Here is a 21,998-nt window from a genome sequence, read left to right on the forward strand (position 1 = left end):
TGGACACGAAACGTCAGCTCTTTTCTCCCCTTACAGATGCTGCCAGACCTGCTGAGATTTTCCAGCATTTTCTCTTTTGGTTTCAGATTCCAGCGTCCACGGTAATTTGCTTTTATTGAGAACTCACTGACTAACCTTAAGCACTTGAATTATTTTAGCACCGCAAAGATCCCTGCCTGTGGATCGAGGCGTGTAAAACCTCTACAGCATCAATTGGCTGTAACTGATAGGGTAATATGATTGAGTACATGGGAATGGATTAAAATGAATAACATTCATGTACCTTAGGCCCGGCAGATTGCTTGCTGTGTGTAGAATGAGGAAGGAGCAAATGAGTCCCACTGATTTGAGGGATCTGAGGGAAAGGTAAAAGATTTGCAATTATATAGCAGTTTCAAGATCTCAGGACATCTCAAGGCCCTTTGCTGCCAAATCAGGTACTTTTGAAATGTCACTATTTTAAACTTAGGAATACAGATATTAGAATCTGTTGCTTCTTGCACAGGAACAACATGGTCCACCTTGATGATGATGTCTGCCAGTCAGGTTGCACCAGCAGCAATGTGGTAATGGTCAAATAATCTATTTTAATGATTGAGGGAATTACTATTGGCCTGGAAAGGAGGACCAACTCCCCATCTCTTTTTTGAATAGGATCTTTTACATGTTGCGAGGGTGGATGAAGTCTCAGCTTGACATCTCATCCAGGAAATAGTACATCCAACAGTGCAGCACTTCCTCAATAATGCATTGTGAGTGTCATTCTGAACTATTTGCTCAAGTCTCTGAAGTGCAACTTAAACCCATGACCTTCAGGTGAGAATACTACCAGTAAACTACAGAGAGAGCAACAGAGAAAACTATTGCTGTCAAATAAGCTAGTACAGTGAGGGATTATTTCTAAACCAGGAAATACAAACATATATTCAGAATCTTTCACAAGGTAACTTGGTGGTTTCACAATATAATTGAACAATCTGGAAGTCACTTTGTCAACATTTAATTCAGTCTTTCATCAGTTGGGGGAAAAAACAATCGTAAGTCAAAATTTACAGAGCTTCTTTTTACCATTATTCATCCATAAATCTAATTGTAATAATCTAAAAAGGAAAATAAAAACTGGACTTCTACTATCTACTGTTGTGTGCCTTGAATGAGAATCAACTCTCTTTACTAAAGTGACCACCACATGTCCCTCTTTCAAGCTCAAGTAATGGATATAATGTGGGTGATGGGCATCTTTGTTCAATGTTACATTACCAGTTGGGATCAAATATACTTTTCAAATTTATGGAACATAACTTGAATAAATCTTGCTACCTGAACAATAAGGATGCCAGGTTGTTTTTGTGCTAAAGCATCTTGAAAGGCCATGTTGGGTCAAAATTGTAAATGTGCTTTTTCAGTTTTCACAGCAGTCGTGAGTAATGATGAATTCAGCCCAAAATGGGCTTTGATGTTCATCTGAAAACTATGTGCTCATATCAATAGTATAAATGGGGCGGCACTGGTTAGCACTGCTGCTTCAGAGCGCCAGGGACCCGGGTTCAATTCCAGCCTCAGGTGACTGTCTGTGTGGAGTTTGCACATTCTCCCCGTGTCTGCGTGGGTTTCTGCCGGGTGCTCCAGTTTCCTCCCACATTCTGAAAAATGTGCTGGTTAGGGTGCATTGACCTGAACAGGCGCCGGACTATGGCGACTACGGGAATTTCACAGTAACTTCATAGCAGTGTTAATGTAAGCCTTACTTGTGACTAATAAATAAACTTTAACTAATATATTTCATTACACAGAGATGAAGGTCACTAATTGGGGTTTCATTTGAGCATATTTAAAGATACACTTTGGCCGTCAACATGTCCAGGCAGTAGAGGAGGTCATTCAGCCCAACTGTCTGCCTCTCTTGCATAACTACATCCACACTCTGGTGTCGCTGGTGAGTGAACACAGATGGGACTGTGAGTGTTTCATCCACCCTGGGAATGTCACTTAATCTGATTAAGTTTTCCTTAAAGTTTTTTGCGGTTTCTTTCTGTTGCAGTATAATAGTGGTGTCCATTTCAGAAAGGCACATAGTTCCTCTGTATTGAGAGTCTTCTGTTTGGAATGGAAATATAAAGCAACACTTGACCATCATTGGTTCAAGCAGTCAAGGAAGTTGTTTGAACCACCTTTCACACCCAGCTGTCCCTGGAGAGGGAACGCGAGGTGTCCTCCAGTTGCTGCAGGCCTTCTGCGACTACTGGAGATGTCACTTTAATCTGATTAACTAAATTTCCTTTTTTTTGTTTTACTTTGTTAGAGTGCATCAATAGTGTCTCTTTCAGAAAGGGAACTTAGTTCCTTTTTTTGGCAACCTTCTGATTGGATCAAATGAAGCCTAAAGAGACAATTACTGAAACTGTGGTGTGATTGAATGAGGAGGTATATGCTTCACACTAAATAAATATAAGATTGGGTAAAGAATGACTCCAGTGTCATCCTTCAACTACTTTCTGAAATATCCTAAGAACAGTTTTTCGACATTTAGAATGTACTTGAGGAATCCACTCCCACCACTCAAAGTATAGATGGACTGAAGATTTGCTGTGCATAATTTGTGATGCAGTTGAAAGTTTATAAGGATAAACAACTTTAGTATCAGTCTTGCAATTTTACATTATTTGAAGCGCTCAAAATTATTGCTTTTGTTTTGGACTTCTATTTTCTTGTATCTGGTACAGTAGTTTTCCACTATTTTTTAGCCTTTGCTAATGGGCAGAGGTTCACTTTGGGTACAATAAGGGAATTTAAATTGCCCTGATTAGTTTACAGTTCAAGTTTCCATTAAAAATCATACACCTGATCATAGACGTAAAATCTTACACTGGTCCATGGAATAGAATACTAGTTTATTTTGGATCTCCATCCCCTCTCCCTCACTAAGTGATACACATTTAAGAGCAGTAACATTTTTTTAAACACCATACCTGCCTAAGAAAATTAGCACAATTTGAAGAGCTCTCCTGAACCAGTGCAATTTGCACAAACTCACAGCAGCGACAGTTTTGTGTGTGGGGCCTTATTCTGGCAAATTGAATCTTGAAAAAATGAAATGATTGTAGAAACCGAGGATAGGACAGCAGAGCTTATTCTGATTTCTGGCTTCATCCAGCAGAGTTGTCCACAGTGTTCATGAATGAGAACCTTTACCTGTTTCCCTCCGTAATAGTAGGGACTTCTCTTGTTAATTGTGATGGCATTAACACTGTCCAGTTTGAAATGAGCTAACTTTGCACTTGTGAAGTCTGTATAGATCAGAGATGGAGAATTTACATTTGAATCATAAGTGGACCACATTGTAAATATGATTAGTATGTTGAACATAATGGAATACTAGCTGGCTGAACAGGACATGGTCGGGGTATGGTGGCGGTGTTGAGTTGGGTCAGAGGAAAGGATCTGCTGAGTTCAGCCAGAAATGTGGCACGCATGTGTTAGCCTGATGAACCTGTCTAGCCCCAAATTCTATCTAGAAGCTGAAGGACAGCACATATATGAGGAACCCCATTACCTGCAAGTTCCCCTCCAAGCCACACACCTTCCCAACTTGGAAATATATTGCTGTTCCTTCAGCGTCACTGGATCAAGCTCTTGGGACTAGCTACCTAATGGCACTGTGGGTGTACCTACACCACATGAACTGTGGAGGTTCAACAAGGCAGCTCACCACCACCTGATTCAGGGCAATTAGGAATGGGCAACAAATGCTGCCTCGGCAGCGATGCTTGCATCTTGTGAAACCATGAGTTAATTTCCATGCCTATTAATGGCTTTCTTTATCAGCTCCATTTACACATTAATACTTGAGTATCTAATATGATATGACGAGGCCAGTATAATCACTGAGATAAGTGCTGGGTGTCATCTCAGGAAACCCTACTAACACCATATTTGAACTTGAAAACAAACTAATTGCAAAGTGTCCTCATTTAAAGAGAGTTGAGATTGTGGGTATTTATGATTCGTGGTTATTTTTTCTGATCTCGCCCCAAAATCCATCTCTGCAACATCTATATTTGAGCAGCCTTCACCTCATCAAAAGGCGTACAGATGTTTCTTGTAATCTGCTTTTCAAAAGCTTCATAACTGCAGCACTGGCTCACCAATAGCAAATGCATTAAACATAAGCATTTAGTTAGTTGAGTACTGTTGACTGTTTTGTCATTAGTGGTTATTCAGTTTATGAAACAGATGAAGTATTGTTAATACCATTGAATAATGTCCTCCATTGCCAGATAGTATCCATCTTAAGTGAATGGATTTAATTTACACCCAGTGCAAATGTGATAATCACTTGAGTTAATGCTCTAACTTAATTCTGAAGCATGTACAGGGGTGCTATTGTTAACGTGGAATAACATGTCACTGTTGTACATCAGAAGTGCATAAAATTCTGCTGTGGATCCATTTTGTTAAGATTTTGCTATGTGCACTATTACCATTTTTCTGAAAAATTAGATTTTGAAAGGCTGACCAATTTTCAGAATGCTGTCCCGAGTCTTAACCTCATTGACTCTAAATGCTTTGAGCGAATGTTTTGATTTTCATGTTCACTGAAATTTTGTTCCAGGTGAGTGCATAGCTTCTGGTAAAATTTTTCAATAGACGTGCTTACGAATTAGAGTTACTTGCCCATTATAATTCCGAGGTAATGTGTTTTTTTTTCATTTATGTCCATTTGCCTATTGGGAAGCCTTTTAGAACTCTAGAACCCCTTAGCAACATGCTAGGATGGCAGAGTCCTGAGGTTGCTGTCATTGTTATAGGAGCGTAGGATTTACAAGCAGGCATTGGCCGTTCAGTATTTTGAGCATGCTTCACAATTCAATAAGAAAATGGCTGATTTGCTTGTGGTCTCCACTCCACCTTCCTGCCTGCATGCTCCTCAGCTTTCTTATCCTTATCCACCCCCCCCCCCCCCCCCCCCAACCATCACCACCACCACCCATAACCCTTGACTCCCACGAGACCCACGTTTTGTTCCCTCAACCCCACTGTCACTACACTGCTGACCAACTTCCCACTTCCTTTCCTGTTTGGAAGAAAAGTCATTTGACTCGAAGCATTAACTCTGTGTCTGTCTCTCTCTCTCCACAGTTGCTGCTAGCCCTGTGAGGTTTTTCCAGCACTTTCTGTTTTTATTTCAGATTTGCAGCACCTGCAATTGTTTTCCTTTATTCCTTTCTTGATTCCCTGGTTAGCTAATGTCATTAATGATTCTCTCTCTTTTGGTACTGTCCATCTTTCCTTCATATCTGTCTTCATCCACCTCAAGAAACAACGCTTGTCCCCATCTACACCCTATCTCCACCCTGTTTCCCCTCGAAGGTTTTTGAATGTGCTCTTGCTCCCCTCTCCCCAATAAGTGCCCCAGAACCTTATGCTTGAATCCCTCCAAGTGGGTTTCCAATCCTGCATAAATATTGAAATGCCTCTAATATGGTTGTAGTCATAAATGACATCCTTTGTGACTGTGACAAAGGTAAGCTCCTAATCCTTCTCAACCAGGTCAGCCGTTGACACAATTGACCACATACCTTTCCTCTGCGATTACTTTCCAACATCGTCCAGCTGGGTGGGGATGCCTGGTCCTTATCTATCGAGTTGTAGCTAGGGAATCACCTGCAATGACTTTTCTATTATTTTCTATTTTGGACTAGGTGGACCTCTGTTTTGCTGCTGAGTATTTTGTTAAACATAGCATCTACTGACAAAACTATTTGTAGTTAATTTTTAAAGGCAAATATTTACTTGTACATTGAAGTTAGCTTCTGAAGGTTGAATTTAAAGAGGTAGATGATCAAGTAAGATGCCTTACACAATATTTACCTAGCCTGTAAACATAAATTTGACCAATAATGTCATTTCACTAAGTCTTGGTCTCACGATTTGTTTCCACAAAAATCCTGGTGTGAACACCCACCTGCTGTGGTAGCATCTTCTGCTGATCAAATTTCGTGTCTGCTTCGCTTAGTTGTCAGCATCTCCCCTCTTGAGTCAGAAGGTTGTGGGCTGGAGTCCAGATTGAGGTGTTGGTACGCAATGTAGGCTGACTGTATTACTAAGTGGAATTGTGTTATCAAAGGTATTGTTTGAATGTAAAAGGCCCCATGATGGCCGGAATTTTCCCAACCTGCCCGCCACTGGAATTCTAGCGGGCAGGGGGCGGACCATGTAAAGATCCATTGAAGTCGAGCGGGAATCTCTGGTTTTCAAATGGGTGTGGCCAGAGAATCCCGCCCGACATTTTTTTAAAGATGCGGAGCTTCTCTTTTGTCCTGGTCCATATTTCTCCCTCAAAGGAAAAGCTTCCTGAAACAGATCATCTGGTCATTCATCTCATTTGCTGTTGTGGGATCTTACTATGTATGTGTTGCTTGACAGTATAACAATATTGTCCACAAATTAAAAGTAATTTGGTAGCTTTGAGGCACTTAGGGCTAGACTGAGCAAAACATATGGCACGATATAGATTCAGTCTATTTCATTGTTTTTCTTCCTACAGCCAACTTGGCAGGTTTTTAATAGTTTTACAGAATCTCATTTAAAATCAGTAGCTCAGTGTTCAGTCATGCTACATTTAGTATCGATTGCATGAAATACTGATCCCACAAGTAGTGAAGTTACCAATTGTCCTCGGAGTTGAGTATAATTTGCTCTTATTTTAAGATGAGACTGTTTAATTTTTCAATTCCTCTCCTCCAAACAATAGCTTTCACTAGGGTGCACAATACCGCTCTGATATTCCAACCAAGCGGGTATTTTTTTTTTGTAGGTGAACCATGGCTATATATGTTAGCCAGGTACTCGAACCCATCACATCCAATCTGTTTTGTCCTCGCGCAATGGGTACATGCATATTTCCAGCAAGGCTCGTTGAACTGGAATAGAATTGTCTCCCTGCTACATTCCCCACTAACCCCCAACCATTTGCCCTGGGGTTAAAATCAATTTGAAAGGCATAAATTCTTTTAACAGTTTTTTTTTGTTGTAAAAACTGGGCTAGAATTTATGCCGCAACATGTTCACTGCTGTCTCTAACTGAATAAAAGAGCTGAAAATTGTAATGAGCTAAACAAAAAATGTGCTACCTTTTGCACATATGTCAGTATATAAAAGTCACTCTAGTGTAGAATTTGTATGCAAAGCCAACGTATCTAATGGTTGTATTTACATGAATGTAATATGTATTCAAAAGTAACTTTTAAGTTCATCAGATTCTAATTATAGTTTGTGACGGTTGATATAAAAATCTTCAACACCATGTGTTCAGTTTTGTTTTGTGACTACACTGTAAGCATACTAAATACACACTGCTTGCCAATGGAATTCTATCAAGTGAAAGCAGAGTGCTTTGTTGTAAATTTGTACAATTTACACAACAAAAACAAATGATCTGGTCTTTATTTCACTGCCGGAAATAGGAATTTGCTGTGTGCAAAGTAGCTGCCACATTTCCTTTATTATAACAATACACTTCAAAAGTACTTCTTTGGCTCCATAGTTCTTTGGGATGTCAGGTGGTCATGAAAAGTACTACATAAATGCAAGTCCATTCTTTCTGTTTGAAACTGCATATCAAAACCAAATTTAAATAGGGCCTTAATGGATGAAAATACCCCAAGGTGTTTTATAAGATTCAAGGGAAAAAATGGATGCCAAGACAAAGGAAATCTTGGGAAGGGTGGCCAAAAGCTTGTTCAAAGAAATGGGGCTTTACAGAGGATACTAAAGGATGATAAGGAAGTTGAAGAGGCAGTATAATTTCAGGACAGAATTCCAGAGTGTGGGTCAAGGTGGCTGAAGACACAGTTGCCAATAATGGGTTGAAGGGAGAGAAACAGTGTCAGTATTAGTGAATTGAGTCCATATTACTGTTCTGCCAGTTTCACAAATCTGGTTTCGTTTCTAATTTTCTCTCCCCTTGTCATGGTCAAGATCTATCTCTCAACCAGTAGCTTAAACACTCCACTCACCTGATGAAGGAGCAGTGCTCCGAAAACTCGTGATTCTAAATAAACCTGTTGGACTTTAACCTGGTGTTGTGAGACTTCTTACAGTAGCTAAAATAGATTGACTGATCATCAATTGCCATTTGTGGGCACTTGCTGTGCACAATTTGACTGCTGCCTCGATTATTGAGCCCATCACATTCAATCTCAATTTTGTTCTCACACAATGACTACATACACATTTCCAACAAGGCATGATGAACTGGAATAGAAATGCTTCCCTGCTACATCTCCACCCCAAACAATTACAATGACTACTCTGCGAAAGTGCTGAATTGGCTGTAAAATGCTTTGCGACCTTTTGAGATTGTGAATGGTGCTATATAAATGCAAGTCTGTCTTTCTCTTCACGTTGTCTCTCCTACAAAAAAAATTATTAACTCATCACATTATCATCCTGCTATCCATATGGAGTGGGAGTGGATGGTTGTGGGGGAAGACTACATGTCAGTTTAGACTAGGATTTTAAAGCTCTTTGTCATTGAATTTTTCTGGAGGCATCAATTATTATTCTAAGCTGCTGTATTTTTTTTAATTTGTTTTTGTGGAACTTCAACTTCCCATGGTACCAGATGAAGTTTTTAAAACATACAGAAGAGATTATGAAAGAACAAATATCAAGCCTTTCTCAAACTAGACTCTTTGTAGCTTCAACAGATATGAAAGAGTGTAAATCTATCTCTGCTGTTCTGTATATGAACAAAATGAAGTGTGGCAAAAAGGTGACAAATGAATACAATGCAGATTAAACTCATTAAACATTCTAAAGAGGAAGTGTACTTTATATTATGTAACTTTAATTTTACATGTAAACATATGTACCAGCATTTACCAGTCACCAGTGTTTCTGAGCCACCTTCATACTGTATAATGCTTTAAATGTACTGGTGAGAGACACTGCAGTGCTCGGCAGATACTTGCCTTGAAGTGAGGACATAACTGGAAATGATTGAATTTTGAATAGAATTCCCTATTCATGGCATGGAATGGAGGAAATTGAACAATCTGCTTCTCAGCCTGTTGGCTTAGATCAAGTGTCAGATCAAACCCAAGATCAGGTGTAATGCCTTTTCTTGTCAGCTTGGATCTTGTTTGTCTCTCTTGAGGGGACCGTGAATTAGATTCAATTTGAATTGGTTTTTGGAGCAAGCAAGGAGATGGATTAAAGGCTTGCCTGTCCCCTCTGCGCATTGGCTTTGTAAGAATAGAGTAATATTTAAGAAAAAAATCAATCCATTGCACTGCTGTTGGCCAATACTCTTAAAGCAGGGAATAGAATGGAAAATACAGAGATGTGATGTAAGCGCACATTGCTCCATTTGTAATCCTTCAGTCGGATTAGTGATCATTTTGATTACACATTTGAGACCACCTGTTAGGCAGAATCTTAATGCAGGGACTTGACAATACATTTATGCATTAGATTCACTGAATGCAGCATATTCAACTTAGCTGAAAATATGGATATTTTGGAAATCCAAAGTAAGAGAAACTTTATGCTACTTTGGAACAACTTTGCTTTCATACAATTTTTTAAAATTGCATTACTATTGGATGCTTATTTGAAGTAGCAATTAATGTTGTATATTAATTTTTTAAATGGCAGATTTCCTATTTTTTTGAGGGGAAGAACTTACTCAGGAGTGGGGAAATTAAAGTAGGTTGGATCCATCTTTGACTCCCTTTGGCTTGATCTGGGATAGGAACTTGGGTATGAGAATCTGAACATTGGGTTTGCTTTCACCTTTTTTCTAGAAATTGGATCAGACTGCAAGAAGTTAGAACATCCTGTGGATTAATAGTTTTAAGTAGAACTGAACTACTTGTGTCAACAGCTTGAATGGTATTTATCCTTTGAAACCAAAGAATGTTAACTTTGCATTATGGCAGGGATTTCAGTTTGTTTATTCGAAAGATTCTTAAAATATTTATCAGTGTCTGACCTCTAATCAGAAATGTGATGCATTTCAATATTTTGTGTCCTACAATAGGCTAGTAATAATTGCAGTAACAAAGTGTTTCTATTTTTAATGTGGTTGGAAAATATATTTATTTTGAAGGTATCCTTACAAAACAATAAATGCACACATTTAAACTTGTTTGTTTCCTCTCAGAATGCACACTGAGGTCAAGTAATGGTAGTCTTTTTTCAGAGCTGTGCCAGTGTTCCTGTTGAGTTGATTAATTTGTGTATGAGTTACTTGGGGTGATATCCCATTATGCTTTTAATTTGATATTTTTCTGATCTGAATAATTTCCTCTGGCTAAAAGCCTGCTTACAGCTCTGCTAACATTCCAGTGCGCAACTAAGGGGGTGCTACACTGTTGGAAGTTCCATCTTTTCGATAGTAAAGTTCCCGTAGTCCCAGATGACCATATGCCGCTCTCCCCTTTGAAGGGGAGATCTGACTGGTGGTAATTTAACCTGAGGATCACCACACCTCAGGTGAGGGGCAAGGTTGAAAAGGCGGGCCTTGATGAATAACCTCAGCTGGTACGGGAATTGAACCTGCGCTATTGGCATCGCTCTGCATCATGAACCAGCCATCTAGCAAACTGAGGCTAACCGACTCCCTAAGAGGCATTAAACTGTGCCTCTATCTGTCTTCTCAGGTGAACATAAGAGACTCATGGTGTTAATTTGATGAGGGGCAGAGGAATACTCCCCATCTTTACCATCACCGTAAAGTCCTGGCCAACATTAATAGACCCTTCAACCAACATCATTTAAAATAAATTATGTGGGCATTATTAAATTCCTGTTTGTCAGTCTTTACTATGTGCAGATTGACTGCCATGCTTCCTATATTAATGTGGCTTACATTTGAAAGGTATTTTGAAATGTTGTGAGGTCATGAAAGGCACTGAATAAATGTAAGCCTTTCCAAAAATGCCACAGTAAAATTGTAGATATACAAGTTAGCTATGATGACTTGACCCATGAATTTCATCACTTCCTTGTATGACATGCCATTTGCTACCTCCAATGCTGCTTTCCAGCTCACAGTTGAAATGAAGAAACGGACATTCAACATTAGAATTTGTTGCTGAAATTTGGTTCTCAGCAGTTATAGATGTTGTGGGTTTTGAGCATAAAGATGCAGCATTCTGTGCTGTTTCCCTCCTCATCCTTGAGGCAACTGTAGCCAGAACAAAAAATTCTAGCACAGGAACGGGCCCTTTGGCCCTCCAAGCCTGCACCGACCATGCTGCCCGACTGAACTAACACCCCCAACCTTCCGGGGACCATATCCCTCCATTCCTGTCATATTCATGTCTTTGTCCAGATGCCCCTTAAAAGTCACTATCATATCTGCTTCCACTACCTCCCCCGTCAGCGACTTCCAGGCACCTACCACTCTCTGTGTAAAAGAAAAACACACAACTTGCCTTGTACATCTCCTTTAAACCTTGCCCCTCACAGCTTAAACTTACGCCTCCTAGTAATTGACTTTTCCACCCTGGGAAAAAGCTTCTGACTATCCAAATAAAGTTGGAATTTGTAAATTTAGGATGTTAAAACAAGATTGTGGTGCAAACAGTTCTGTTGTGGCCAGTGACTTTCTATTCGAGGTTAGCCATAGAATTTTCGCTTGACAGAGTCAACAGCAGAACTGGGCAAATAATTTCTTATCTGCATCATGTTAGGTCACTATAAACGTAGTTTTGTTTAAGAAAAGGATTTTTATTTTGGAAAATTCTTTGTAGAAGAAATGTTTTTCATGTGAGACTTGACATTAGGATACCTCAAAATGCATTGCACCTAATATTTATTAACTCCGCACCAGCCCTGCATATTTGCGTGGACAATTCCATTCTTTAGTTTGCGGATCTAATTATTTTTTAGCGTGGTGATTTTCAGCTTTTTTTCTACTTCAGCTGCTTTTGTGCAGCCAGCTGAAAAAGCTTACATCTCTGACAACCTGCAACAACTCCAAACTAGATCTACAGAATGATGGCGGAGGCTTTTCTTAACTGGGAAAATCAGACAGTGTGAATGCAAGCACAGAATTATGACGTTCACACAGACGCTTGTAGCTACTGAGTTTGCCTTTGTGACATGCCAGTTCTCAGTTCGCATATATTTTTAAAACATTTTAAGTTATCAACTTCCACAAACTAGGTGGACAGAACATGTACCAATCAAAGTGGCAGCAGAAGGAAACAACTTCTATTTGTATATCGTCTTTCACGACTTCAGAACATCCCAAAGAGCTTCACAGCTAACAAAGTACTTTTAAATTGTAGTCACTGCAAGGAAACGCAACAGCCAATTTGTATGCACTTAGGTCCTACAAGCAGAAATGTGAAAATGGCGAGATAATCTGATTTATTTGTTTTGGTTAAAGGTTAAGGATTGACCAGCAGACTGGATAGAACTCCTTTGCTTTTTGAACTTTTTTCTTTGTATACTTTCACAGAATGTGGACATCACTGGTTCAGCTAGCATTTTTTATTGTCCATCCCTAGATGCCCTTTAAAGGTGGTGGTGAGCCATCTTCTTGAGCCACTGCAGTCTGTGTGGCGTAGGTATACCCACAGTTCTGTTGGGGATGGAGTTCCAGGTTTTTGACCCAGTGATAGTGAAGGAATGGTGATATAGTTCCAAGTCCGGATTGTGTGTGGCTTCCTGTGCATCTTCTGCCTTTGTCCTTTGAGGTGGTAGAGCTCATAGGTTTGGAAGCTGCTGTTGAAGGAGCCTTGGTAAGTTGCTGCAGTGCATCTCGTAGATAGTACATGTTGCTGCCACTGTAGAGGGAGTGTATGTTGAAGGTGGTGGATGATGTATCAATCAAGTGGGCTGCTTTGTCCAGGATGGTGTCGAGCTTCTTGAGTATTGTTGGAGCTGCACTCATCCAGGCAAGTGGAGAGTAATCCATCACACTCCTGACTTGTGCATTGTAGATCATGGAAAGGCTTTGGGGAGTCTTTCTTTCAGGTGGAGACTCTGATGTTGAAAGTGGCCTATACCAGCAGTGGGAAACCTGCTCAGTGAGTCAGCTGCCAATGTTTCTTTTTGTACCCAATCTTCCTTTCAGTGAAGTTCTGTGGAGACTTTGTTTCATAGTTGTTTTTACTTGCTTTGAAATGGAAAATATTGTCAAGATTTTCCAGGTCAATGGAAAATAAAAAGTTGTGTGGTGGAAAAAATTGGCTGTCATTTAGCACAACTGCCCCCATCTTCTTTCTGTCAATTTGTATTTTTAATTCATTTTCTGACATATAGATTATTTTACCTCTGAATTCTTTGCTTTCTATTGCCTATGAATTATAGCCAGTATTGAGATGTTACATAAAGTGATTTAGAACATACAACACGGAAATGGGCAATTAAGCCTAACTAGTCTGCGCAAGTATTTATGCTCCACATGAGTCTCCTCCCATTTCATTAGCCTCATCTCTTTCGGCATATCTTTCTATCTCCTTGTACTTGTCCAGTTTTCTTTTTAAAACATGTAAGCTATTTATCTCGGCCACTTCCCATAGCAGCAACTTCCACATTCCAACCATTGTCACTTAAAAATTCTCGTTATTTCCTCATCGGATTTGCTGGCAACAATAATCTTGTACTTATGGCCTCTAATTTTGGATTCGCCACAAATGGCAATATTCTGTCCCCATCTGACCTGTCCAACCCATTCATAATTTAAAAGTCTTCTGTCAGGTCTCTGTTTCCTGGTTTCTAAATGAAAGAAAAACTCAACCTGTTCAGCCGTTCCTAAAGTCTGGATTCTCTAGGGTCATTGACTGTCTTTGTAAATCTTTTTCACATTTTCTCCAATGCTTCTATGTCCTTTTTTATTAGTGGACGATGGGTGTCACTGGCTGGCCAGGTAAGGATGGCAGATTTCCTTCCCTAAAAGACATTACTGAACCAGATGGGTTTTTCTAACAATCAACAATGGTTTCATGGTCAGCAGTAGATTCTTAATTCCAGCTTTTTTTATTGAATTCAAATTCCACCATCTGCTGTGGTGGGATTTGAACCCGAGTCCCCGAGAACATTAGCTGAGTGTCTGGATTAATAGTCTAGCGATAATAGCACTGGGCCATAAAGTTAAAGTTTATTTATTAATCACAAGTAAGGCTTGTGATTAACACTGCAATGAAGTTATTGTGAAATTCCCCTAGTCACCACAGTCGCTTGTTCGGGTCAGTGCACTTAACCAGCACGTCTTTCGGAAATGTGGGAGGAAACCGGATCACCCGGAGGAAACCCATGCAGACATGGGGGGAATGTGCAAACTCCACACAGACAGTGACCCAAGCTGGGAATTGAACCCGGGTCCCTGGCGCTGTGAAGCAACAGTGCTAACCACTGTGCCACCGCGCCGTGCGCATTCCATCACTTCCTGTTTATAGTACGAATAACAAAACAATGCACAATCTTTTTAACTGTATCAGGGGTCTATACAATTAATATAACCAGTTTCAATTTTATATTCCTAGAAATAAGTCCCAGTGCTTTATTAGCCTTGCGATTCTGCTTTTAATTATGTCTTCACCAGTATCCCTAGATCCCTGTGCTGTTTTAGTTTCTCATTTGCGTTTCCATTTTTGCTGTCAGGTTGTATGACCTTACATTATATCTTTGTTAAAAGTCATTTACTATTTAACCGCCTAGTCTGCATGTTTTGTGATGATTTTGTATTATGTTGCATTCTTCCTGGGTGATAGCTAAACCACACACCCTGTTCCACTAAGTTTGATATATTACCTATAGCAGTGGACTAGCTCTTATTGACCTGTCTATTTGAGCACCTAAATCCTTTTGCTCCTCTACAGCTCCTATTAAGAAAATATTCTGTTCTATGTTTCTCGGATCCAAAGTGCATTACCTAACGCTGAATGCCATCTGCCACAGTTTGTTCCCACTCAATTTGTTTGTGTCTCTTTATAACTTCGCTTATCTAAACAATTTGCATAGAGTCCCTACAGTGCAGAAGGAGGCCACTCAGCCCATCGAACTTGCACTGACAACAATTCCACCCAGGTCCTATCCCATTAACCCCATGTATTTACCCTGCTAATCCCCCCTGACACTAAGGGGAAATTTAGCATGGCCAATGCACCTAATCTTTGGACTGTGGAAGGAAACCGGAGCACCCGGAGGAAACCCACACGTAGACACAAGGAAAACATCAAACTCCAGACAGTGACCCAAGGCCGGAATTGAACCCAGGTCCCTGGCGCTGTGAGGCAGCAGTGCTAATCACTGTGCTGCCCATGCTTCGATGAGAGCAGTGCCACTCACCGAGTGATTTATTTCAAAATGGTAATGTTGTTTGAGGTCTAATGCAATTCCAGTAGAGAAGCCTGGAGAATCTTCATTTTTCCAAGTGTAATTTTGATACTTTGGGAAGAAAAATCTGCTTCCTCGTGCGCACTTATATTTTTTACAACTCTCTTCCATCACGGCCCTTTAAATTGATTGTCAGGCAGTAATTATTCTGGCAGACCTTCATGGAATGTAGCAACTGTTTTGAAGATTGCTGGTGTCCACAGCAAACACTGTTCTTGGGCAAGTCAAAATAATGACTGTACTGCCTTCTCTTTGTCATAGTCTGTGACACAGTCACTGGAGAAACCATAAAGGTTATTGCACGTCTAAGGGGTTGGATCAAAATTTAAATTAATTGCTTAACAGTAAATGTACTTGGATTTTATCTTCCTTTTAGAAGCTGTAGATTTGATGTTATATCATCTGGTAGCACATGTATATAAAATGTAGGCACCTGTGTCCCGTAAGGAAGGACATGTCTGTGGGTAAACTTCTGGAGACTAAGATTTCCTTTATCATCAAGTCTGTGTCAACTCAGCCCAAAGATTGGAAACCAGCATCCTATTTCCACCACACAAGATCAGTTTATTCCACCAGTAGATCTTGCAGCCTACATTTTCTTTATCTTCATTGCTTGACTTTCTATGTAGTGTTGTGGAGATTAGGGGTTGGTTAGCTCAGTTGGCTAGAGTGTGGTGTAGTACTAAGACTAAGGGGGTTCAATTTCCTCATCGGCTGAGGAAGATTTTGGGGTTTGCCTCCTCACCTTGCCCCATAGCGATATCATGGCACGTGCCAGGATTAGCAACACAAGAAATTGGAGCAGGAGTAAACCATGTGGCCTATCGAGCGTGCTCCCTCATCCAATATGATCTCGACTGATTGACTCCACTTTCCTGTCTGCTTTCCATATCCCTTGATTCCTCAGAGAGAAGAGCGAGCGATGATCAGAGACCTAAGTGACAATTCTTAGATCCATGAATAGGGGACTCGAGTGGCAGAGGTGGAGTTGGTTTTATATTAATAGGACAGCATGTTGGTGGGAACACTGCAAATCCGCATCGACCTGCATCCATTCCTACCCCGTACAGACTTAATACAGAGCTGATAAAAGGAAATGAATAGAAATATTTGTATTTATGCAGCTAGAACACGTCAAAGCATTTCACACATTAGATCGATTTTGAACTGTTCAAACTGTCATTTAGACAGAAATAAAAAAATTATGAATTACATTCAGTTCTATTGCACAGACACGGATCTAGTGGGTGGTACCACAAGCAGCACAAGTGCCTGGAGGAGGTTACTTTAATATTTATGGCTCTGTTGGTTCCGCATGCCATTTCCTTCTGGTTCTGACATGCAATCCACCCATTCGAACAGGTATTCAGGGTTGCTTGGCAGTGACAAGTATCCTGGAGGTCGTTGAAAGAACATAGTAATATAAATAGTAAGTATGTTTCAGCCATTTCTAAGTTTCTTTTCTCCGATTTCTTGTTTTTTTTTTAATGTTAGAACTTGTATTCATTCTCGAGAGCTTTTGCGTCAGCGAAATTATATTTTTCCCAGCAGATTTCTTAATGTAACTAAGCCCAGTTTCCCTCAGTCTGACATGTCTGGAGTAAGGAGGGTCCTCTGCAAGGATGCCAGGATGGTTAGGCAGCACAAGGGGTCCATGCTGCACATGCGGGGGGGGAATAGCTTGCCTAAGCAGACCAAAAAGGAGCTGCAACAGTAGATCCCAGTGGTAACACTAAAATAATTCCGCAAGTTTTCATACATTTTGCAGTGCAAACTGCAAGCTAATTTATGCGGAGAGAAGGAAATGCATAGGGCTTCAAAAGAAATGTTCTGAAATCAATTTTGAATACTTCATCTTCAAAAAGATGCTGATTTGTTGAAGGTTCAAGGCGGAATGACAAGGAGTTTTGAGCACTTAAGTACTGAAAACAGGTTAAATGTGTTTGAACTCGGAATGAATTAGATGGAGATGATTTTTGGCAGGTTTCCAGTAAACATATTTGCATGGAAATCTGTGGTACGAAAAGGACTTTGTTTGCTGTACTATCTTGTTTCCTGAATGTTCTATCAGCAGTCACCCTGTTTGTCTTTGGGGTGGAAGATTTGTACTCGATTAGTGAAGTAGAAAGATATGAAGCAAAATGAAAAATTTCAGTTTCGGGAGGTATTGTTTATGTATTTCTGGTGTTGACACAAAATCAAATCACAGAATCTTGCAAAATAGGAGGGAAGTGTTCCAAGTTTACTATAAAAATAATTACCTGCATATTAAATAACCACTGCCCCATTTTTGTAGAATGCTAACAATGCTTCTTATACATAATACTTCTGCATTTTGTTTGCAGTTCCTGCTTCTATATCTAAGTAACAACCACTGAAAGTTTTGCCTTGTGTGTGCATTCATTCAACAATTCTATTTACTATGTTTTGTTTTCTAACCTCATGCCATAGCCTTGCATTATAAATTCCCTTGTATGATCAAATAATACATTTGCACGATACAGTGCTAGGTTCAATTCCCGGGTTGGGTCACTGTCTGTGTGGAGTCTGCACATTCTCCCCGTGTCTGTGTGGGTTCGTCCAGGTGCTCTGGAAGACGTGCTGGTTAGGTGTATTGACCATGCTAAATTCTCCCTCAGTGTACCCAAACAGGCGCTGGAGTGTTGCGAATAGGGGATTTTCACAGTAACTTTATTGCAGTATTAATGTAAGCCTACTTGTGACACATAAATAAACAGTAAAGCATTAAATTCATTCTGGCACAGATTTTGAATCAGAAATTTGAAAGCATGCGAACAACATAATATTTTTATATCAATTAACTTATGTTAGGAAAGTTTTGTTTAAATCAAATTTGTGTTAAATCGGATTTCTAACCTCACTATTCTTGTTGGGAACTTGGAAGTTTCTTTTTAATCTAAAGATTGTGTTTCAAGGTAAGACTTCCAGACTGATTATTAGATGAGCGTGCAGGAATGTCATTCTCTACCCTGTACAAAAGCATAGCAATAATAATGATATAATCATCACTTGCACGGTTTAAAATTTGTTGTACTTAAGGATTGATTGATGAGATCTGGGAAATCATTCTGCTTTGGATTCGAGGTGATTGATAGAAGGATTAGAAGGGACATGAGGGAAAACGTTTTGACCCAGAGGGTGGTGGCGTCTGGAATTCACTGCCTAAGTTGGTGGTGGAGGCAGAAACGCTCAACTCATTTAAAATGTACCAGGATCTGCGTCTGAAGTCATGTAACCTGCAAGGCTATGGACCAGGTGCTGGACAGTAGGATTAAAATGAGTGGCTAGTTCTGCGCCATAACGTTTCTAGGTTTATTTTTTAATTTCCCCCCTTCCTCTCCCTGCTATTTAAGAAAAAAATCCACAATGACGTATTGACTCAATACATTCCTTCACTACTTAGTTGAGCAAAGCAGCTGGAAACTTCCTTTGGGTTTCTGCCAGCTTGTAGGATCTTATTTTCTGTCCTTTCCCAATGCCTGGCCTTCGTATACTAATTGTCATTCAATGATACTGTCGTAATGAACCACGTCACCGGTAGAGAATCTGCAGAAGCCTGAATGCTCACCACAGTTTGCTAGAGCTCTGACGCACTGAGCTATTGTGACACCCACATTTTTAAAAAGCATTACGTCAGGTTAATTTATGGATACACCCATTCTGCTTGCTGAGAATTGTCTAAATTCATAAACCAGGGTTTTCATTACTGGGAAGAAATAAATGTGTGCCTGGACAAATGATACATCTAATTTATGCTTAAATGTATTGGCAGCTGTCTGATTTATGTTGTATTCTGAAATATTGGTTCATCTAAATGTTATTTGTACCTCTCAAGACGTTCTGTATTAAACCAGAGAATTGCATTACTTGGACCAGAACTAAGCTTTATGGACCCCTAGAAGGTCCCAGGTTCCAGTTAATAATAAATGTGTTACTTTCAGTCATTTGGCCAGCTAAAATTGACCTTGATGTTTCTAGTCAGAAGTCTCACAACAGCAGGTTAAAGTCCAACAGGTTTATTTGGAATCATGAGCTTTCGGAGCACTGCTCCTTCATCAGGTGAGTGGATGAAAGAGCAGCGCTCCGAAAGCTCGTGATTCCAAATAAACCTGTTGGACTCTCAACTGCTGTTGTGAGACTTCTTACTGTGCCCACCCCAGTCCAATGCCGGCATCTCCACATCTTGATGTTTCCAGCAAAAGGTCCCTCTTAAAATCCAACTGCATTTTGGGCGGCACGGTAGCACAGTGGTTAGCACTGCTGCTTCACAGCTCCAGGGTCCAGGGTTCGATTCCCGGCTCGGGTCACTGTCTGTGTGGAGTTTGCACATTCTCCTCGTGTCTGCGTGGGTTTCCTCCGGGTGCTCCGGTTTCCTCCCACAGTCCAAAGATGTGCGGGTTAGGTTGATTGGCCAGGTTAAAAATTGCCCCTTAGAGTCCTGGGATGTGTAGGTTAGAGGGATTAGCGGGTAAATCTGTGGGGGTAGGGCCTGGGTGGGATTGTGGTCGGTGCAGACTCGATGGGCCGAATGGCCTCCTTCTGCACTGTAGGATTTCTATGATTTTGAATTTTCCAATTGTTAAAATAAATTTGAATGAATGAGATCTTAATATCTGCAGTTTTTTTTAAAAGAAAAGTCTCATGATATTTGGAATGGTATGTATCTAAAAAAGAGAATAGATTTGTACTTTAGTGGTCGTAAAATTGTGATTTTGTATTTTTACAGTGATGGCTGCCATACGCAAAAAACTGGTTATAGTTGGTGATGGTGCCTGTGGGAAGACATGTCTACTAATCGTCTTCAGTAAAGATCAGTTCCCCGAGGTGTATGTTCCAACGGTTTTTGAAAATTATGTAGCAGATATTGAAGTGGACGGAAAACAGGTTGGTATTAAACGATGGGAGGTACTATTGTTTCGTGCATTATTGATGTAACATCATTTACAATATTCTAATGACCATATTCTGTTAGCTGCCATTCACTATTAAGGCCAAAACTCATCTTCTACATAGTTTGCCTGTTTCTCATTTATTTGGGTGTATATTAATATAGGTTCATTCTCAAAATTGGGGTGGGGAGGAAGGGGTTGATGGGTGGGGCATTGAAGTTATTTTTCATCTAAGCTACTCCTGCAAGCCAAATATATGATCTTCTCTTGCTCCTACGTTGAATAAATACTGCAGACCAAACCTTTTTTTGCATCAGTTTAAGTGTTGTTTTTAAAACTAATAGCCACAGTATATTTCTCCTTTTAGGTGCTTGAGTTGGGTAGCAGAAATGTTTTTGGAATTGATGTCATGATCCAATATTACTTGGACTTTCAGCGCTGAAACTGGACTTCCAGCCCAACTGATGTTTTTATGCTTCACTTGAGTCTCTTACCCCTCTTCATCTAACCCTATCAGCACATCCTTCTATTCCTTTGTCCCTCGTGCTTATCAACTGCTTAAATTTATCGACGACAGCTCAGCTTTCAATACCATTATTCCTACGAAACTCATCTCCGAACTGGCCAGGAGCTCGAATCCTCCCTCTGAAACTGGATCCTGAACTTCCTAACCCACAGACCGCAATCAGTAAGGATAGGCAACAACACCACCTCCACGATCATCCTCAACACAGGTGTCCCACAAGACTGTGTTCTCAGCCCCCTACTATATACTCCTTATACACCTATGACTGTGCGGCCAAATTTCCCTCCAGCTCGATTCTCAAGTTTGCTGATGATACCACTGTAGTGGGTCAGATCTCAAATAATGATGAGATGGAGTACAGGAATGAGATAGGGAATCTGGTGAACTGGTGCATCGACAATAATCTCTCCCTCAATGTCAGTAAAACAAGGGAGATAGTCATCAACTTCAGGAAGTGTAGTAGAGGACATGCCCCTGTCTACATCAATGGAGATGAAGTAGAAAAGGTCAAGAGCTTCAAGTTTTTAGGTGTCCAGATCATCATCAACCTGTCCAGAGGTCCCCCCATGCCAACGCGCCTCTACTTTCTTAAAAGACTAAGGACATTTAGCACGTCCACTACAACTCTCTCCAACTTTTACAAATGCACCATAGAAAGCATTCTTTCTGGTTGGATCACAGCTTGGGTGTGGCTCCTGCTCTTCCCAAGACCACAAGGAACTGCAAAGGGTCATGAACGAAACCCAGTTCGTTACTCAAACCAGCCTCCCACTCATTGACACTGTCTACACTTCCCACTGCCTCTGAAAAGGAGCCAGTAAATTAAGGAACACACTCACCCTGGACATTCTCTCTTCCACCTTCTTCCGTTGGGAAAAAGATACCAAAGTCTGATGACACGTACCAACCGACTCAAGAACAGCTTCTTCCCTGCTGCCATCAGACAATGGACCTACCTCGCATTAAGTTGATCTTTTTCTATACCCTAGCTATGACTGTAGCACTGCATTCTGCCCTCTCTCCCTTCTTATGAACGGTATGCTAGGGTATAACATGCAAGAAACAATACTTTTCACTGTATACTAATACATGTGACAATAATAAATCAAATCAAAATCAAATGCACCTATGCTGCTTGCATCAACTACTCTTTTTGTGGTAGCACATTCCACATTCTAACAGCTCACTTGGTAATCCCATATCTC

At 40.3% G+C, this 21,998-nt stretch overlaps 1 protein-coding gene across 5 annotated transcripts in view; it reads left to right on the plus strand.

Annotated features, from left to right (window-relative positions):
- The window catches only part of LOC144491698 (transforming protein RhoA-like), a 46,248-nt gene that overhangs the window by 16,544 nt on the left and 7,706 nt on the right, over window positions 1-21,998 (plus strand). For 4 of the 5 annotated variants that reach the window (XM_078209884.1, XM_078209887.1, XM_078209885.1 and 1 more), the window contains one exon: window positions 20,105-20,262. In XM_078209884.1, the coding sequence (XP_078066010.1) occupies window positions 20,107-20,262 (156 nt within the window). In that variant the 5' untranslated portion in view covers window positions 20,105-20,106. Of the gene's footprint in view, window positions 1-16,719; window positions 16,787-20,104; window positions 20,263-21,998 lie in introns of all 5 variants that reach the window. The other variant, XM_078209886.1, reaches the window with a different exon arrangement.

Source organism: Mustelus asterias, chromosome 3, assembly GCF_964213995.1.
Source record: "Mustelus asterias chromosome 3, sMusAst1.hap1.1, whole genome shotgun sequence".
Classification (NCBI taxonomy): Eukaryota; Metazoa; Chordata; class Chondrichthyes; order Carcharhiniformes; family Triakidae; genus Mustelus; species Mustelus asterias.